The sequence below is a fragment of the Paroedura picta genome, chromosome 7 (assembly GCF_049243985.1).
Source record: "Paroedura picta isolate Pp20150507F chromosome 7, Ppicta_v3.0, whole genome shotgun sequence".
NCBI classification, from domain to species: domain Eukaryota; kingdom Metazoa; phylum Chordata; class Lepidosauria; order Squamata; family Gekkonidae; genus Paroedura; species Paroedura picta.
The window spans coordinates 100,225,160-100,245,456 of record NC_135375.1 but is presented as its reverse complement, the minus strand read 5'-3'; the positions used below and the strand labels follow the sequence as shown (position 1 = coordinate 100,245,456).

The 20,297-nt window shown below is 47.8% G+C and overlaps 1 protein-coding gene across 4 annotated transcripts in view; it reads left to right on the top strand.

The window, feature by feature from the left end:
* The first annotated feature begins 1,077 nt into the window (after positions 1–1,077).
* SPMAP2L (sperm microtubule associated protein 2 like) overlaps positions 1,078–20,297 on the top strand; it is a 29,101-nt gene continuing 9,881 nt past the window's right edge. For 2 of the 4 annotated variants that reach the window (XM_077345688.1, XM_077345685.1), the window contains exons 1-4: positions 1,078–1,271; positions 3,879–3,932; positions 4,633–4,761; positions 13,691–13,816. In XM_077345688.1, the coding sequence (XP_077201803.1) occupies positions 1,093–1,271; positions 3,879–3,932; positions 4,633–4,761; positions 13,691–13,816 (488 nt within the window). In that variant the 5' untranslated portion in view covers positions 1,078–1,092. Of the gene's footprint in view, positions 1,272–2,646; positions 2,678–3,878; positions 3,933–4,632; positions 4,762–13,690; positions 13,817–20,297 lie in introns of those variants that run through there. The other 2 variants (XM_077345686.1, XM_077345687.1) reach the window with 2 other exon arrangements.

Below are 20,297 nucleotides of genomic sequence, written 5' to 3'. Positions count from 1 at the left end.
GGGGTAGTCAACCTGTGGTCCTCCAGATGTCCATGGACTACAATTCCCATGAGCCCCTGCTAGCATTTGCTGGCAGGGGCTCGTGGGAATTGTAGTCCGTGGACATCTGAAGGATCACTGGCTGACTACCTCTAGTGTAGAGGCGGCTTCTAATCTGGCAAGACAGGTTTGATTCCCTGCTCCTCCACATGCACATACAAGACTGTTGCAAGACACCTGGCTGAGCTGCTGGTGAGAAGCGGCACATTAGTGAGTGATGCTTGGAAGCCTTGGGCATCGTGGATTTGATCTATGCACCATGCTGCCTTCCACTGAATCTAACCCTCGCTTCATCAAGGTCAGTGTTCTCTCCTGACTAGTAGCTGCTCTCCAGGGTCTCAGACAGAGGTCTTTTGTATCATCTGCTGCCTGATCCCTTCAAATGGAGATGCTGGGGATTGAACCTAGGGCTTTCCACATACCAGGCACAGCTCCTTTCCAATGCGCTTGGGTACATTTTTTGTCAATTTACCAGGAAGCTCAAAGGGATTTGGGGAGCTGTCCAACAATTCCATAGAGCAGGGGTAGTCAACCTGTGGTCCTTCCAGATGTCCATGGACTACAATTCCCATAAACCCCTGCCAGTGTTTGCTTGCAGGAGCTCATGGATATTGTAGTCCATGGACACTGGAGGACCACGGGTTGGCTACTCCTGCCCTACAGCGCTTCCTAGTCTGGAGTGCGACCCGGAATCCCCTTCTTCTTGCTCAGTCCCACCCCCCTTGGATGGGATTCCTCCCAAGCGTACCTACTACAGCAGGCCTGTTCAAAAGCCCTCTGCGCGGTTTACAGACGCATGCATCACGTATGTACCTATTCCACAGCAAGTGAGTTCTTTTTTTTTTTTTTTTAAGGGGAAGGGGGGTCAAGGATTTTGCGCACCAAGATGCTGCCTTATCTGGAAGGAGACCCTCGGCTCATCAAGTTCAGTCTTGGGAGAGGCATGACAGCTCATACACGCGTTTACTGTAACGTGAGCACGAGGGCTCGCAAGTGAAATCGGGTTGCGCGCGCCTCACTCTCGCGCGCCGCCTCGCGCAGAAGCCCGGGGAAATGGGCGGGGTGAGGGCGGAGCCCTCCCCCTCCGCGAGAGCCGTTTGGTTGCCCGGGAGACCGAAAGCCGCCGCCGCCGCTCCACGGAGGGCGCAAGCGCGCGCTTTTCGCGCTGACGGGAAGGCGCAGCTAGTGGATGCGTCGTCTTCTCTGCGCTTTGGATCCGGTGATGGCCGCAGGTGCGTGAAAAAGAGGCTCTGTGCGGCCCCTCCGGGTCCCGGGCAGAGCAGACTCCTCCGACATTCAAGCTGAACCTTTTTATTTATCTTTTCCAGCAGGGAGGGGGAAAACCCATGGTTTAGGCAAGACTGCCCCTGAGCGTGTGCAGAGTGCCTCTTTTAAATCTCTGAAAGGAGGCCGTCTGCTCATGGGTTTCGAGGTTCCAGTGCCTTCTGAGGATGCCCAGAGAGTGCTGACCTTTCAAAGAGATTAATCTTAGTTTTGTTTAAATATTCCTGCACCTTTCCAGGGTAGACAAAATGATTAAGTTAAAAACATAGACAAAACCCATAGGCTAATGATCATAACACAATATGACCATTGAAGGTTGAGCATTATATGGTGCATATTATGCTATTTTAGTGATTAGCCCAGCTTTTTTCAAGCTTTTGATCCTGGTGGATGCCCTGAAATAATTTTTCAGACTTCAAGGAGCCCCAGAAGTGATGTCAGCTGGCCCTGTCACCTGCTACACCCCCAGAAATGACATCACTACTTGCACCCCTAGCCCTCCTTTTACTCCCTACCTCTGCCTTTACTACTGTGGCAGTTCTGCCTCATGCAGGCTGGAAAGAAGGGCAGGAGCTGAGAAGACAGCCCAGACCCCCCCCCCAAAACCATGGCACTTAACAGGTCTCACCGACCCCCTTCAGAACTCATGTGGACCCTTGGTTGGAAATCCCTGGATTAGCCTATTGGCATTGTCTATGTTTTTAACTGTGTGAGTGGTGCATAATAAATGAGAATACAGTTGGAGCATTTACATATTGTCTTTTGATTCCTAACCCTGTCAGCACCCCAGGTGCTGTTTCGAACAGTCGGCCTGTTGGCTTAACCCAGCAGCACAATGACATTGTCAAGTCTCTCTATAATATATTTTCCTCATGGCTCAGAAACACACAGGAATGCAGTCTTTTCCCTTGCGTCTGAAGGTACCACAGCATTTGCAACCTAATTCTCCATGGCAAAGCTTGTGATAGTGATTGGGGTGGTTCAGTTGGCGTCAATACCTAGCACCTTAATACAATGAAAGAATCCTGTGCCTAAGAGGCAGTGAAGGCGATTGTAAACTGCTTTGGGACTCCTTCAGGTAGTAAAAAGCAGGGTACAAAATCCCCTACTCTTCTCTTCCTATTAGAGAGAAATTGTCGTGTTTGTGGGTCACCAGTGTGTAGAGAGTCACAATGTGACATGTGGTCTAAATGCACATAGTCATTCCTTTAAACACCGTATCAAAGCACTAGGCGTGGCTGCCAGTTGAGCAAAATGCATCAATACAGACCATGGCAGACTGCTGCTATTCAAAGCCGCCTCCTGTCTCTCTTTTTCTTGCAGTTTCTCCACATGCTTTCCATGTGAGTGAGAGGTAAGCGAATACTTCCAGGTAGCGATGACAGGGCAAATGGGACCAAAGACGGCATCCCTGTCTTCCCTCAGACATGGCTCTGCATTGAGTTTGATTTGCTGCCTGGTGTTAAGCATATAGACTGACAGCATCTGTGAAAGCCAGTGTGGGTGCAATGGTTAAGAGCAGCAGACTCTAATTTGATTCCCCACTCTTCCTCCACAGGCATCCAGCTGGGTGACCGTGGGCTATCACAGTTCTTCTAGAACTCTCTCAGCCCCACCTACCTCACAGGGTGTCTGTTGTGAGGAGAGAAAGGGAAAAAATCTTCAGGTAGTGAAAAGTGGGATATAAAACCCTTTTCTTCCACATGCAGCCAGCTGGGTGACTTTGGGCTAGTCACAGTTTTCTTAGAGCTGTTCTCACAGAACAGTTCTCTTAGAGCTCTCTCAGCCCCACTTACCTCACAGGGTGACTGTTATGGGGAGCCAAGGGGGAAAGATGTTTGTAAACTGTTTTGGATAGTGTAAAGCAAGGTATAAAAAAACAGGCCTTCTTCTCATAACCTGCTGTGTGCTGGATGGGGCTGTCATGTGGCTTTTATGTGAGAGCATTTGTAAAAACCAGAGCCCACAAAGAGACATGTGAAAGACAGCGAGAGGTGTCCATTACAGCTCTCACATCTCTTGTGCACAGCATCAATAATCAATGGCCACTGGAGGGTGGAAATTGCCCTCCAGTTACAGCTGACCCATGGCAACTCCTCAAGGGGGTTTCGGGGCAAGAAATGTGCGGAGGTGGTGTGCCATTCCCGGTCACTGAATAGCAATCTGTGACTTTCTTGGTGTCCTCCCACCCAAATAATAACCACCAGGGCTGACCCTGCTTAGCTTCTGAGATCTGGTGAGATCAGGCTAGCTGGGGCCACCCAGGTCAGGGCAAAGAGTCGCTATATCTAATAATAAACTGGCTTAGCCCCCTTGTGGGTTGGGTAGGCCAGAAAACTGGACCGCTGAACAGACATCTCTGCATACAGTCTCTCCATCCCACGCCCTTGACTTCTGGCACAGTCAGTTGAAGGATCTGTTTTTCCCCCACAGTAGAATTGTTTAGCAGATGGAAACATGGGCTCCAGGCGCCAGGCTTTTGCTTCTCTCTGCATGTTTTATAGTGGCACCGCTATATATATTTCATAACTTATGCAGAAATGTGATCTTTTTAGGCTCCAGCAACTTGCAGAACCAAAGAAAGTAAAAGATGTTTGGAACTATTCTAGGTAAGGATGGTGCAAACAGTACTAACAATACTTTGAATGCGTGCGGTGCTATGGAGACGAATTGAGTCCCTTGCACGATCCCCATAGTCTTGGAATCCCAGCCACGACAGCCCTGAAATGTAGGTCAGTTTTATCGTCCCACGTTGCAGATGCTGGGGAGAGGGATGTAAGTAGACGGGTGGGCAATTTTGAAAGCAGTCGAGGACATTCAAGGTGCAGTCCAGCTGTTCCTTTTGAAGAACCTAGAGTCATTGCTAAGCAAAAGGTGCAGCCTTATTGGCCCCTGGCTGGTCACCCGACTGCTGCAGAAACACTGCCTGAAAAACACCGTCCTTTGTGATGCTGCACTGCAATGCAGGCCGGAGCAGGATAGCAGCTTCGGCCCTATACATTTCTTTATGGGCCAAGCACATTGTTTAAAATACTTTATTCATGAGCAGATGTTGGAAAAAGCCAATTGCAGAGTTCGGAAGGCCCGACCCCAAACAGAGCATCAAAAACTGGCAGCAGGCGGGATGAGGACGGTGGAGAAGGAGGCGGGGAGTAATTGGGAAAGCAGGGGGCAGCACAGCAGGCAGGCAGGGGTTTCCTTTCCCCATAAGTCCTCATAAGTTCCCCCTCTAAAATGTTTCTAAAAGACAGCACAGGTATAGGGCATAATCATGATCTGAGTGACGTGTGTCTTCTTTCCTTACAACAGCCGGCTGGTGTGGGGGAACCAAGAAACCATCTGGCCCCTTCCCCGGAGGGCTGTGACAGGTCTGCCCCCTGCGAGAATCCTGGACCTTGCAAAACCCAAGAAGAACTTTGCTCAGAAACCCCAGCCCAGGTTTTTGTCTTTTTTATTCCCTTCCTCCTTTCCTCCCTCCCTCCCTCCCTCTTCCCTTCTCCCTCCTGCCCTCCCTCATTTCAAAACAAACCAAGTCCAGGATGTAAAGAACCCAGGGCAACTGGAGCTTTGAATTCTTAGGCCTATTTCTCATTCCTATGTCTTTAGGCCATCTATTTTGGTATACTCTGAAGAGGGCATATTCTGGAGGGCTTCCACTGTATGCCTGGTAGAACTGTGCTGTTCTACTGGCCCTGTGGAACTGTGGTTTTCATTTCTGTTGTCCTAATACTGTTACGCTGAAAAGTGGACACTGAAAAGTGTCCAGCTGACTTTCGTTGACTGACGCTGTGTGGTCTGTAGGGGGGGCCAGCCGACAGGTGGTGGTGGGAGATCTCCTGGGATTTACAACTGATCTCCAGGGTGGCAAAGACCTGGAGAAAATGGCTATTTTCCAAAGGGGGACTGTATGGCATTCTGCCCCACTGCGGTATATTCCCTCCCCAAACTCTGTCCTTCTCAGGTTCCACCTCCCCAAATCTCCAGGTACTTCCCAGAGCTGGCAACACTTGTAATCTCCTTGAGCCTCAGTGTGGAGGAAGAAAGACATGCTGTTGAGTGAGAACCAATGGTCAAACTAGTCCAGCATCCTGTCTCACAGTGGGCAAAGAACAGGACAGAAGCCCTGCTGGATCAGACCAGTGGTTCATCTAGTCCTGGCTCACACAGTGTCCAACCAGTTCCTCTGGAGGGCCAACAACGCGACAGAAGAACATAAGAGCCCTGCTGGATCAGACCAGTGGTTCATCTAGTCCTGGCTCACACAGTGTCCAACCAGTTCCTCTGGAGAGCCAACAACACGACAGAAGAACATAAGAGCCCTGCTGGATCAGACCAGTGGTTCATCTAGTCCTGGCTCACACAGTGTCCAACCAGTTCCTCTGGAGAGCCAACAACAGGACAGAAGAACATAAGAGCCCTGCTGGATCAGACCAGTGGTTCATCTAGTCCTGGCTCACACAGTGTCCAACCAGTTCCTCTGGAGAGCCAACAACAGGACAGAAAAACATAAGAGCCCTGCTGGATCAGACCAGTGGTTCATCTAGTTCTGGCTCACAGTGTTCAACCAGTTCCTCTGGAGGGCCAACAACAGGACAGAAGAACATAAGAGCCCTGCTGGATCAGACCAGTGGTTCATCTAGTCCTGGCTCACACAGTGTCCAACCAGTTCCTCTGGAGAGCCAACAACAGGACAGAAGAACATAAGAGCCCTGCTGGATCAGACCAGTGGTTCATCTAGTCCTGGCTCACACAGTGTCCAACCAGTTCCTCTGGAGGGCCAACAACACGACAGAAGAACATAAGAGCCCTGCTGGATCAGACCAGTGGTTCATCTAGTCCTGGCTCACACAGTGTCCAACCAGTTTCTCTGGAGGGCCAACAACAGGACAGAAGAACATAAGAGCTCTGCTGGATCAGACCAGTGGTTCATCTAATCCTGGCTCACACAGTGTCCAACCAGTTCCTCTGGAGAGCAAACAACAGGACAGAAGAATATAAGAGCCCTGCTGGATCAGACCAGTGGTTCATCTAGTCCTGGCTCACACAGTGTCCAACCAGTTCCTCTGGAGAGCCAACAACAGGACAGAAGAACATAAGAGCCCTGCTGGATCAGACCAGTGGCCCATCTACTCCAGCCTCCTATCTCACACAGTGGCCGCCCAGTTCCTCCTGATGGCAAAGAACAGTACAGAAGAAAACAGAGGCCAAGACTGAGACCTTTCCCTGATGTGGCCTCCTAGCTCTGGAATTCAGAGATTTAGTGCCTCTGAATGTGGAAGTTCCCCTCAGTCGCCAGGGCTAGTAGCCACTGACAGGCATTTCCTCTATTAATCTATCTCACCCTGTTTATTCCTGCTGCCATCACAACACCCTTGGCATCAAATTCCGCATTTTAATCACTCTCTGTGTAGAGACAAGCAGAGGTGATTTGCCATTCTCCTGGCCCGCATAGGTCTTCCATGGTGGTCCCCCACCCAAGCACTGGTCGTAACTAACCTTGCTTCGCTCCCAAGTTCTGACAAGCTCAGGTTAAACTCGGGTTATTGCAGCATAAATCATGTAAAGCAAAGAAATACCTTTACAAATCATACACAGGATGAACGATCATGCAGACTGTTTTATGATTCCAGATAGTTCCCCTCTTAGCATTTTCACCTCTTAACAGGAACTTAGTATTCAGATCTGTTATTTTTTTTTAAATGCCACTGCTGCATTCCAATCTCGGTCTGAATAAAAATAAATGCTTGTCATGAAACCCCTTGAGGTTCATGTTTGATTCAGGAGGTTGGTCACCTCAGGCTTCACCAAAACAATACAGAATTATTTATTGTATGATGCGTGTAGCAAAGACAGGATATCCGAGGACGGTCTGCCAGCCAGGCAAGGGGCGTTCAGAGGTGGTTTGACATTGCCTGCCTCCATGCCATGACCCCTAGTGGTCCTTGGAAGACCGACCTCCCAAATCCTTGGTGGTCTACCATCCAAATGCTTAGCTTTCAAGATCTGATGGATTTGGGCTTGCCTGAGCTATCCAGATGAGGATTATAATGCAGAAATATAGTAGTCTTACAAAAATCCCACTGGGCATATCCAGACACTGGACTTTCCTTGGAAGGTTTCCATCTAGATCAGGGATGGCCAAACTGTGACTCTCCAGATGACCATGGACAGGGGCTGATGGTTATTGTAATCCATAGGCATCCAGAGAGCCACAGACTGGCCACCCCTGATCTACATGGTATAATTTATGCATGTTTGCAGAATTCCCTCTGTAAATACCAAAAGCCAGCTTGGTGTAGTGGTTAGGAGCGCCGACTTCTAATCTGGCAAGCCGGATTTGATTCCCTGCTCCTCCTCCACATGCAGCCAGCTCACCACAGCACTTGGGCTCATCACAGCACTGATAAAGCTGTTCTGACCGAGCAGGAATATCAGGGCTTTCTCAGCCTTACCTCCCTCGAAGGGTGTCTGTTGTGGGGAGAGGAAAGGGAAGGTGAATGTAAGCCACCTTGAGACTCCCTCTGGTAGAGAAAAATGGCATCTAAGGACTTCTTCTTCTAAACAGAAGGGGAGTTGAGTGGCTTTAGGATAGGGCCACAATATCCAGGTTGGGAAACCCAGGAAGATCCCTGAGCACCAACTGTATTTCTAAGGTCATACAGAATTTATGTCGCAGACACTGTTACTTGGCTTCCTCGGGGTCCTGAGGTGTCCCTGGCCCCCTCTTCCAGGAGAGCTGTCCTCTAGGGTTGCCTGTGAAATTGATGTTAAGCCATTTGTAAGTGTGACTCTGCAACATCCACTGTCCCATCCCTTGATCCATTTTAGCTTGGAAGGGGGAGGGGGAAGCAAAAACGTGTCGTAAATGGGCAGCTGATGCTTGGGTTGTTGCTTTTCACAATGTGCAGGTAAATAAGCATCATTTGGTGAATGACATCCAATTAAACCTCTGTTAAAGAGACCAGGCATGTTTTCCCCCAGGCCAGCTGCAATGACTGAGTCATTGCAAGGATCTCTGGGCTGATCTCCCCTTTCCTGACGATCCAGTGGCTCAGTGACAAGACCTGGCTTCTAGTCTCTTCTGGACTCGCCGCGTCTACTTCTCCAGGCCAGGCCAGGCCAGCCACTTCCATCTTGGTCAGTGGCCTGACTCCCATGCACAAATGCCCTCAGAGCAACTGCCTGTTTCCCCAATAAATCTCTGCATATTTTTGCACACTTTAGATAAGCCATCATCAACCCTTTTAGGAGCTCTTCTCCAGTTCCAGGGGCCCCTGCAGTAGGCTGGCTGCTTGTGCAATGAGCTAGGCTAAAAAAGGCCTAAGCCAAGAGTGAGCTAACCATACTCGACATACCTTGTCTTACCTATTTGCGAGACAGATTTCTAGAACGTTCCACCAAGAGAAGCATGTGCATTCATTCCCCCCCCCTTAAACGGATTAATTCAAGCACACACGAAGGAACAGATTACACCATTTCTTTTTCTTTCCCTCAGTCAAGGGATGTTATGTGTGACAAAGGGTATTTCCTCAGTTCAGATATCAGGGCAACCCATAAACCCTCTGTGTTCCCTATCTCACATTTTTGAGTCTTTGGCTCCCTTCAAATGTGCCAGGGCCCCCTAGGAAGCCCTACAGGCCCCATTGAGAATGGCTGCTTTAGAGAGAATGCATCATGTAGCTCCACACTTGTCCGTTTTCAGACTAGATGACCCATGAGGTCCCTTCCAACTCTATTATTCTATGATGATCCGGAAACAGACTTAAGGAAATGTCCTGAGTACATTTCCTCAGATGCTCTCCAGGGGGAGCCCAAGGGCTAGCAACACCCCCTTGACAGTTTCTTCTCACTCCCCGAATGTAGGACGAGGTGCTTTGAAGAGGAGGGAGAAGCAGAAGGGAACGCACCTGTTTGACTCTTCCCCAGCCCAGGTGCTTAACCACAGGCCAAACCTGTGTTCTGAGCACAACAGGATTTCATTGCACAAGAGTTTGCAGGACTCTCAAGTCAGAAGTGGAGCTGCTCCCTGAGAATAATTTGGTCTCAGAAGGTGCCATCTTTGGGAAGAGCCAGCTGCTTGATGAAAGGATGCAGGTCGAGGATCCTTGCTGGAGTTGGCAAACTCTAGGCTGGGGGTGGCCAAACTGCTCTTCAGATGTCCATGTATATCTGGAGAGCCACATCTGTTTGGCCGCCCCTGCTCTAGGTGTTGTCCATGGTTCTTAACAATTGCACTTCATCATACAGTCAGCCGTTTCACCCTCCTATGATGAAGCACAGGGGGAAATGACATTTCCCCCCTGTCGCCATGCCAAACATATGCATTGTAATACGTATTTTGCTTCCATTAAATCCACAAAATCAGCTGCATCCATTTATTATTTCATATTTACAAGTTTGGGGGCATGTGGATGAATTTATTATATCTTTGATTTCAGCTTTGAAGCCAGACATTGGGAAAGTAACAGTGCTTTTCCTTTGCTTCTCCTGAGGGAAACGTGGCGGGTACAGCTTCAACTAGTCAGATCCCAGAAGCTAAGCAGGTTCAGTCCTTGGAAAGGAGACCTCCAAGGAAGGCTTTGCAGAGGAAGGCCGTGGCCAACCACCTCTGTTTCTCACTGGCCTTGAAAGCCCCTTGTTGGGGTCACCATTAGTCAGCTGTGGCTTGACAGCATTTTACACACACGCAGGGGACAATGTATTGACAATTTTGAGCTAAGCACCTGCAACCCTGCATTGTGCAGCTTTCTAATGGTGGGAAATTAATAGCAGAACAGGAACTGAATCAATGGGTCCTTCTCTTGATGAGTGATCCCAGCAAAGGGAACGCAACACCCAATCCCATTGTTGCAGCACAACAACAATGGGGCATCTGTTTCATGCCCATGTACAGTCTCCTCCAGATAGGCCGGGATTATCCAGTTCTGCTGAAAAGAACAAGAGGCAGGTGCATAGAAGGAATCAGAATCATGTTGGATAAATATATGGGGCAGAGGTCTGTCAATGGCAGATAGCCACATGGTATAGATGGAACACTTTGTCTGGGGCAGTGATGCTCTGTATTCTGGGTGCTTTGGGGGCCCACAGTGGGAGGGCTTCTGGAGTTCTGGCCCTGCTGGTGGACCTCTTGATGGCCCCTGGGTTTTCAGCCACTGTGTGACACAGAGTGTTGGACTGTATGGCCCATTGGCCTCATGCAACATGGCTTCTCTTATGGTCTTATGTGGAGCAGAGGTCCATGAGTGGCTGTTAGCCACAAGGTATGGATGATATCTGGAGCAGTGATGCTCTGTATTCTTTGTGCTTTGGGGGGTGATAGCAGGAAGGCTTCTGGAGTTCTGGCCCCACAGATGGACCTCCTGATAGAACCTGGGTTTTTGCCATTCTGTGTTAGACTGAAGGGACCATTGGTCTGATCCACCATGGCTTCTCTTTTGTCCCCATGTTCATATCCACGAAGAAGAGCCCATCTTCTTCATTAATCAACAGTACACACTACAGCAGAGGATGCTAGTTGATAAAGAAACATTACAAAGGACATAAATCATATGAGGACAAACCTTTTAAAGCGTTCAGTTCATCATAACACTTAACAATTGAGTAAATAGAATATAAAGAGTCCCAAAATGGATGGATCTATACATTAAATGCGTGTACGGTGGTGGAAAGTGGTGCTGAGTCTCAGCCACGTTATGGCTACTGTAGAGTTTTCAAGACAACAGACCTTCAGAGGTGGTTTGCCTCTGCCTGTTTTTGCACAACCACCCTGGACTTCCCTGGTGGTCTCTCAGCCAAGAACTAGCCAGGGCTGATCCTGCTTCGCTTCTGAGATCTGACAAGATTGGGCTAGTCTGTGCCACCCAGGTCAGGGCAAAGCAATCTGTTGTGGTGGTGAAAATATGCACCCCAAATGTCATTAGAGCTTCCTAGGCCGAAGAAGAAGCTGGAAGCTTGGAACATGGGTTGCCGGAAGCCTATGGATGCAAAATGGGAACAGGGAAGTAAACTTCATCTGTCCCTTGCGTGGATAAAGGTCTGCTTCCTCCTCCAATGGAATAGATTTCCCTGCTCAGAAATCATCTAAGTCAGCGGCCCATGTTTTTGCTTTAGCCTCCAGGTAATACGAAGGTTTTTATGTAAGCCGTCACACTAAAGTCATTCAGTATTCATTTCAGTTCTGGTTCAACAGTTGGCAGGCCTGGGTGGGGAACAACAACAATAAATGGGGGGGGGGGATTGCGTAGTATCACCTGGGTTGCCAAGAGGGCCGGGCTCATGAAAAGAACAGCTGTTCTTTTTTTTTTTTTTAAACGTTTTATTAAATATTTTAAATGCAGAAGAACAAAAGCATGGGAAAATGCAAGTCATCCCAATGCACTTTGGAGTTTCCAGGCAGCTAGGGCTTCAGCAATTAGCAAACATTTTTAATGCATCCATTTATAGCCGGATTGTTTACTCTTATTAAAATGATTTCAAAATTATTTTCTTTCAGTCTTTAATCTTTCAAACCACAAGCCGCCAAAACATCCCGCCCCCCCCCCCTTTCATGCAAGAAGTCCAAAATTGTTTTCCAGGTAGGAATCCAAGAGGTTGCTGCCTTGGCTCTCATCAAAGACAGAAGTTTAGCCATCTCAGCAACTTCCAGCATCTTTAACAGCCCATCTTCTTGCTGTATGGATTCTTGCAGACTTCTGCTTCTGAGTGTGTGGAAGGGATTGCCAGGTTGTTGGAGGACCAGTTCTGAAAGCACTGCTGAACAATTCCTGGGCTAATTGCAGCACACTCCATATTGCAGGAGCCCTCTGCTTTGGCATTTTGGTCCTAGACTTTGTTTTGTCTTCAGGGAGCAGACATGTTAGAGGTGTGCATTCCGACATGCATTGCAAAGGCGTGCGTTGCAGTTCTCCAGGACATGGGGTGGGGGAGGGAATGTGGAATACCAAAGTTGGGACGTTCCTGGAGATGTGAGGATGGAGAATGAGGAGGACAGGATTCAGGGGGGAGAGAAGACCTCAGCAAGGTATAATGGCCAGAGAGTCCACCCGCCTAAACAGCCAGTTCTTCCAAGGGAACTGATCTCTGTAGTCTGAAGATCAATGATAATTCTAGGACATCTCAAGGTTCCACCTTGAGGTTGGCATGCCTATCATGAGCACTGAATTAATCTTCCTGGGGTTGATTTATACTGTAGCAGTACTGAGCCTGTAAAAACATAAGAGAAGCCATGTTGGATGAGACCAATGGGCCATCCAGACCAACACTCAGTGACCATCACTGTCCAGGTGCCGTCAGGAGGTTCACCAGCAGGGCCAGAACTTGAGAAGCCCTCCCACTGTTGCCCCACAAAGCACCAAGAACACAGAGCATCCTTTCCCCAGACAGTGTTACATCTATGCCTTGTGGCTAACAGCCACTCATGGTCCTCTGTTCCAGATGTTTATCCAATCCTTTCTTGAAGCTGTCGGTGCTTATACAGCTGCCGCTTCCTGTGGCAGGGAGTTCCACATGTTAATTACTCTTTGGGGGAAGAAGCACTTCCTTTTAACTGTCCTAAGCCTACTGCTCATTGATTTCATTGAGTGCCCACAAGTTCTTGTATTCTGAGAAAAGGAGAAAAGTACTTACATATAAAAAAAATACTTTGCCTGCCCTTTGCCTGCCAATGCCACCCAGCATTGGAGGTAAAATAATTCTTATAACATTCTAATTCTTATCAAAGATTAGAAATGTGATAAAATTTTAGTGTAATACTGTCCATTTCAACTGTAATGATTTCTACTGTAATGATCTCGGTCCTGGCCCCTACCTGGTGGAACGAGCTCCCTGAGGAGATCAGAGCCCTGCCCAAACTTCCACAGTTCCGCAGGGCCTGCAAGAGGGAGCTCTTCCACCAGGCATTTGCTTGAGGCCGACTGATGTAGAACAGCTGCTGAACCCCCAGACTGCAAGAACCAACCCATGACTGAAAGAACCGACCCCCAATGTTTCTGTTAATTGTTATTTATTTTATAATGTGGTTTTGCAATGTTTTGATGCCTTATTTGAAAGTTGATGTTACATATTGTTGTTACTATATATCGTTCCATGTAATTTGTATTATATAATGTTCAGTGTAAACCGCCCAGAGTTGCAAAGAAATGGGCGGTATAGAAATCTAAATAAGTAAATAAAGTAAAATAAATAAATGTTTCATTTCAGAGAACAGCACCTGTTTGTGAAAATGCATAATACTCTCTGAATGCATGTGCTGTATGTTTAATGTGTTTTTGACCGCTGAGGAAGGTTGTAGAGGCCGCAACGCATTGGGCTTACATTACCCTTCCACCTCTGTTTTGTCTGCACTGATATCTTGGCTGTTTCTCTCCAGGCCCTCCATTGTGCTCAGCTACGAGATTTGGGAGCATCCTATGAACACCCATGATTCCATGCCATCAGAACGGATATTACATCTATCGGAACCTAAGCAGTGCTCACCAGTCTACCTGGAACAGAGGTGAGAGACATGCACCAGCACAGGCTGTCTTGATTGAAATGGGTTTTCACCCAAAGATTCATGAGGCAAAATCTCTTCAGGAAAGGAGGGTGGTCTTTTTAAAAAGCGTGCCCAGCTGTAAAGCTCCAAATTGCTACACCTAGAATATGCAGTTTTTCACTCCCCAGCAGTAGTGGGGGTTGTTTCGTACAGGGTGGTGCCGGTACCCCTCCAATAACAGGTTTGTAAAGAAACCATGCAGGAGGAGGCTACAACATGGCCCATTGAATGTTCAATTTATCTATTTACTAGCAAGAAAGCCCATTGCAACCAGGAATGTAATGGTCGCTAGGACCCAGGGGACACCAGCAGGCACAGATCTCCCTCTCTCCCTTCCCTCCCTCCCTCCCTCTCTCCGTCGCAGCAGGAGCCATAGGAGGTAATCAGGGCTGTTTTTAGCAGGGAATGAGGGCTCGTTTGGGTGTCTCTCTCTCACTCTCCCTTGCAACAGGAGCCATAGCAGGTAATCAGGGCTCGTTTGCAGTTTGGCAGGGCTCTCTGTGACTTTGTGTCTCTCTCTCACACACGCTGGCTCCTGCAGTGTCTGAGAGCAAAGTGGCTAGCATCCAGGGAGGGAGGGCAGGAGCTGTAGGTGCAGGGCCAATCAGGGTGCAGCCAGCACCCTGATTGGCCCTGTTCCAACTCGGACAGCCAGGATACTCTCCACCCCCAGGGCCGTCTCACAAATATTAAGAGGAACAATAGATAAGGATTATTAGTTCATTTACTTCATTTATATACCAGCTGTTCTCCCTAGACCTTTCCCATAGTCATGAAAATACTGTTCTAGCCTTCGTAAATTCCCATGGAATAATAAATATTTTGCACAAAAACTCTGGCTCTTAAGGAGTGGATCCGAATGCGAATCCCTGCTTGCCCACGGTTTGAGAATCCTCAGAAACCTCAATTTCTCCCACTCCCCTTGGAAGGCAATTTGCAGTTATTAAATCAGGAATCTCCAGGATTCAAGGCTGCTTCTTCCTTCATTCCCGCCTCCAGCGGTGTCATCATAGAGACGTATCTACTCCGCCGACTATCCACCTCTCCTCCTTCCTGCCCCCCTCTCCACTCCATTTTTAAAAATGTAATTTTGAGCATGATGATTTTACAACGTGAATTTGCAATAACAATAGCTCCCACTTTCTGGGCACTCGCCAGAAAGTTAACCTATATGGAATTATTTTCTGCCTGATCTTTCTCTGCTATTAATATGAGGCGGTTCCTTCAAGAGGGAACTTATGCTGGCAATTGTTTGGTGTTGCAAGGCTCTCAAGAACTAGGATTCTACATTCCTCCCCCTGCCTCCCCTTCCAGCATCTAAGCACAATGGGGCACTTCGTAACTTGCATGCTGATAAGCAGTTGTGTAATGGTGATAATTGGCTTTTCAGAGGCGGAAAGCGTGCAGCCCCACCCCCCTCCTTTTTTCCTCTTCGTGGTTTTCCAGAATTCCAAAAAGCTGCGGGGTCGCAACATTTCCTCCGGATCTGTGCCCGAGGAGCCTAATTTTGATGTGGAATCAGGAAAATTCCGTGCAGCTAAAAGAGCGCTGCCACGAAATTTTGGGTTGCTGCGGAATCAAATTTAAGTGTATTCTTAAATGGAGTTAAAAAGGTAAGCACCGAGTCATGTCTGACCCTTGGGGTGACGCCCTCCAGCGTTTTCATGGCAGACTCAATACGGGGTGGTTTGCCAGTGCCTTCCCCAGTCATGACCGTTTACCCCCCAGCAAGCTGGGTACTCATTTTACCGACCTCGGAAGGATGGAAGGCTGAGTCAACCTTGAGCCGGCTGCTGGGATTGAACTCCCAGCCTCATGGGCAAAGCTTTCAGACAGCTGCCTTACCACTCTGCGCCACAAGAGGCTCATTAAATGGAGTTACACACTTGTATTTAGAAGGCCATGAGGCTGTTTAGGATTACGCTATAAATATAACACTTTTTGCCTTTAACTCTCCCTTAACTACCAACGGAACACTGTCCCTCTTATGTGAACATAAAACCTGTACTATTTGGAATGCTCACGTGCGTAACAATGCCCTTCCTCTAGCAAGCATTTGCCTTGAGAACGACTGCAAAGCAAAGTTTGCCTCCCACAAGAACAGTGTCTAAGCGTTTCAGGAATCCCAAGTGAGGCCTCTGTTCATTGGAATATGAGGCGGCTCCTGAAGGGTAAACCCTCCACATGATTGGTTGAGGACCAGAGTCTAGCAGAGGGATGAGCCCTCCATTGGCATGAGGTGTTGGTATTCTGGACCTTCCGCCTTTGTCTAGATTTGTCTGAATATGAAGAAGGAATTGGAACCAGTAATGGTTAACCCTAGACCAGGCTTTCTCAATCAGGGTTTCATGAAGCCCTAGGGTTTCTTGACAGCCCTGGAAGGACTTCCCGAATGGGTGGGGGTTAATGTTTTATATATTTTGTAAATGTGTTAAATATTTATTGGGTGATATGACCATATACGGTCAGCATGACCCCCTCCCCCATGGCCAATGATGGGCCTGGAGGGGGTGGGAAGGGGAGGGGCCTCGAGTGGGCATGTACACACCTATGCTTCCCAAAGGTACACAACTTTGATTTTGCGCTCTCCGACATGCAACCAGCTGGGTGACCTTGGGCTTGTCACAGCACTTATAAAGCTGTTCTGACTGAGTAGTAATATCAGGGCTTTCTCAGCCTCACTTCTTCAGTAATATCAGGGCTCTCTCAGCCTCACCTACCTCACAGGGTGTCTGTTGTTGGGAGAGGAAAGGGAAGGTGAATGTAAGCTGCTTTGAGACTCCTTCGGGTAGAGAAAAGAGGCATATAAGAATCAACTCTTTTTCTACTACTTCTGGGGTTTCTCGAAACCCAAAGAACGTTTCAGGGGTTTCTCAATGGTGCAAAAGTTGAGAAAGGCTGCCCTAAACTAATTCTAGCCAAATTCTCTATGACAATGGGCTGTGATGGGATGGTTATATTATCTGGAACAAAGGAGCCCCAAAAGGAAAAAAGATACTAATTTCCAGAAGGCTGGACATCTAGGTGAGACCAGAGGTTAGAATTGGGGCACTATGGATGGACCCTAGCAGAATCTGGACTGTCACTGTTTTTTCTGATCTTCCTCTTGGTTACTTGAGAGAACGTGGCTTTACAGGTCAGATCCAACCCTCCCCAGGCTCTTAATGATAAGTCACTGAGATCCATCTTTAGAATTATAACTTAGATTAGATTGTAGACCCTTGAATCTCTCCTCCAGTGCTGTGGCTTTTCCCACAGTTGCAACTAAAAACAGCCAGAGGGGGGAAGACACAGCTGATGTCATGGGAAAAAGGAGTGATTGGCCTTAAGGGATGAAAAGATGAAAAGCTATTACTGGAAAACAACCACTTGCCCCTCCCCGCTCCAAGAACAGGGTCCTGGTGGGTGCTGGGCCCTTTGCAAAGTCCCATCTCAGCAAAAATGAGTTGCACAACTTGTTCCTTTTCATTTGTAAACCAGCCAAGAGGCCTGTCATTATTGGGGGGAGGGAGGTTACGTGCTGCAGGGACCCATAGTCAGTGAAGACCTGTGGTAGAAGGGGTTTACAGAGGTCTCTGCTGGGGTTGAATGGGCCACCCTTCAAAGGTGGCAGGTGAGTTTTGCTCCCATCAGAATGTAGCCTGGTTAGTGTTTCATCAGCTGCATAGGAGCAAATAGCATTCATTTATGCAGGCCAAAGTAAAGGGGTATATGACATACACATACTGCAGTCCACTTCCCTTTCTCAGAGGCAAGATTTTTCCTCAGTCTATTTTATTATTATGAGCCACAAGGGAGAGCTGTATATAAATTAAATAATAATAGATTTATAGACCACCCACCACCATTCATGCGTGGGGCTGTGTAAGACAGTTGTAATAAAAAAATTCTGATAAAAACAGTAACAACAATAAAAGCATAGAACAATATTCTAAGTACTCAGTTTATATTAATTTCTTGAGCCTTGTTTCTATTCCTATCTCTCTGGCTGACTGAGCTGCCCTAGTAATGTGTTTTCTTCCTGCTGAAGAACTCTGTTCCACTCACTACAATATTTCTGCTGTTCGCTCAGCCCAGGAACCAGAGGGAAGGATTGGGAGTCCTCTTTAACTTAACTCATACGGCACTCAGCATTTTGAAATTCAAAAATAACAAAATATTTTATTTAACAGAAGGGAAAAGTCAGGTGAAATCAGGGGTTAAAAGTGTCTGAAGTAACTCAAGATAGATAGTTCTAAGGCAGAATCAATATACACAGACTTTAGTTCTTATGTTTTGGGCTAATGAAAGTTTCTTAAATTTTTCACAGTGACAGATCTTTATGTTGAGAAGCTTTTGTTTCACTGTTTTCCCAAGCACTCTAGTACACTTCCTTTGAATATTCTCTAACACTTTTGCTTTCCAGAAGGCTGGTATACTCTTTCGAGTACCCAAACCTCTTCTTTTGAACCATCAGTACCCATCTTGAGTTTTTAACTGACTTTTAAGGTTTCTGCAGGCAGTTTCTATCCACATCAGACCATACACTATTCAGAGGTAATTTCCTGTTTGACTGGGCAGGGAAATTCTCCACTCACTTAAAAAATCTATCCCCTTTCCTTGGCCTGAAAATCCATCCCCTTTCCTTGGTCTTCGCCTAACTACCCACTCATCCTCACCAGCTTTCCCCAGTGTTCCCATCTGTGTTAAACTGCTCTCACTCAGCGCTGTATCCCAAAACTGTCAGTACTGGACTCTGCACAGCTAGGATTTAAATCAGATTGAATCCTCCTCAGCATCCAGTTCAGAAATCTTTCTCTCTTCAGCTGATGCTAACCAATTAAGTCTCTTGGAACAACCTGTCACTCAAGGCTCTTAGACTGTGATGAATTAACCCTTCACAGTCCTTTAGCTGACTGTACAGCATGTATAAGCTTCTTAAAAATGCAGTCCCCTCCAATACCATGGCACTTCAGAACTCCTGCAGACCCTCAGGGATCCATGGACCCCTGGTTGGGAATCTCTGCTCTAATCACTACACCATGGTGGAACATTCATTAGAAGGGGGACCCGTCTTGACTTCTGTTCCTTCTTCACACTGCAGGGAGACAGAAGGATGGAAACAAGGTCTTTCCACGTGTGGCTGGTTTTGTCTCTCAGCTTCCCCCAGCTCTCCTGCCTCTTCCCTGCCAACACATCTCATTCTTTATTTCACGCTTCTTCATTTCCCCAAGCAGTAGGACATTTTGGGGGCAGGACATTGCGAATTTGCCACATTAGTGAACAACAGCAGCCTTTTTTGTGCCATCTGTTTATGGACAACATATGCAAACAGAATAAGAAGGAACAGGCAAGGAGTAGGACACCCCTAAAAGCTGCAGCCTGCAGTACCCCAAGGCTACTGATTTCAGCCAGCTACCAAATCCGAGCATCTTCTCAACTGAAGTCCCAGCTGACAGGTTTACCCCCCCCCCCCTTCTTGTGTCACGCAGGTATAAACCAAACACTCTTTTCCAGGCCACAACCTCTGTGGAATTTGCAATCTGTTCTCCTGGCCATCAGCATCCATCAACCGTAAAGCTATCAAGCTGTACTAAAGCTCAAAAATGATTGCCACTTTTCTGGACGCAACATCCAGTAATCGCATTTCCAGCACAATCGTTTTCACCCGATCTGTTCGGTTTTTGGCCAGAGCACTAGAATGCTCTCATCTTTGGCCACGGTTCGCCTCTAGAGATATTTTTGTGGGCGGGGAGCAGAATTTGTTGCTATAATAACTTTTAAAACGCATGTCTATTGATCACATAGAGATGCTTGGCCTGGATATCTTTCCCCTGCTTTGTTGGCAGCTGTCCTGTCACCAGCTCCCCCTTTCCCACTGGCTGTCCTGTTGCCAGCTCCCCCTTTCCCGCTGGCTGTCCTGTCGCCAGCTCCTCCTTTCCTGTTGCTGGCTCCCCTTTTCCCACTGGCTGTTCAGTTGCTGGATCCCCCTCTCCTTCTGGTTTCCCTGCTGCCCGCTCCTCCTTTCCTACCAGCTGTCCTATTCCTGGCCCCCCCTTTTTGTACCAACTGACCTGCTGCTGGCTCCCCCTTTCTTTCTGGTTTGCCTGTTACCAGCTTCCCCTTTATCCCTGGCAGTCCTGTAGCTGGTTCCCCCTTTCTCATCAGCTGTCCTGTTTCGCCAGCTCCCCCTTTTGCACCAGCTGCCGAAGCCTATGAAAAGGAGAGGTCGTTTTGCAGAAGCGGCAGCGGCAGAACTTTGGGCAGAAATAACACCCCAAACGCTCCTCAGCCGCTTTTCAGCAAAGGCACATCCTCTTGGGTGAGACCTTCTATCCTCACAAGCAGATGTGGAGGTGATGAGAAGGTGATTTCAGACTGCAGGTGGAAGTTGTGCATGAGTCAGAGCCCCTCCCCACTCCCATACAAAAACCTCCTTATGTGTGGGATGTTAAAGGGACAG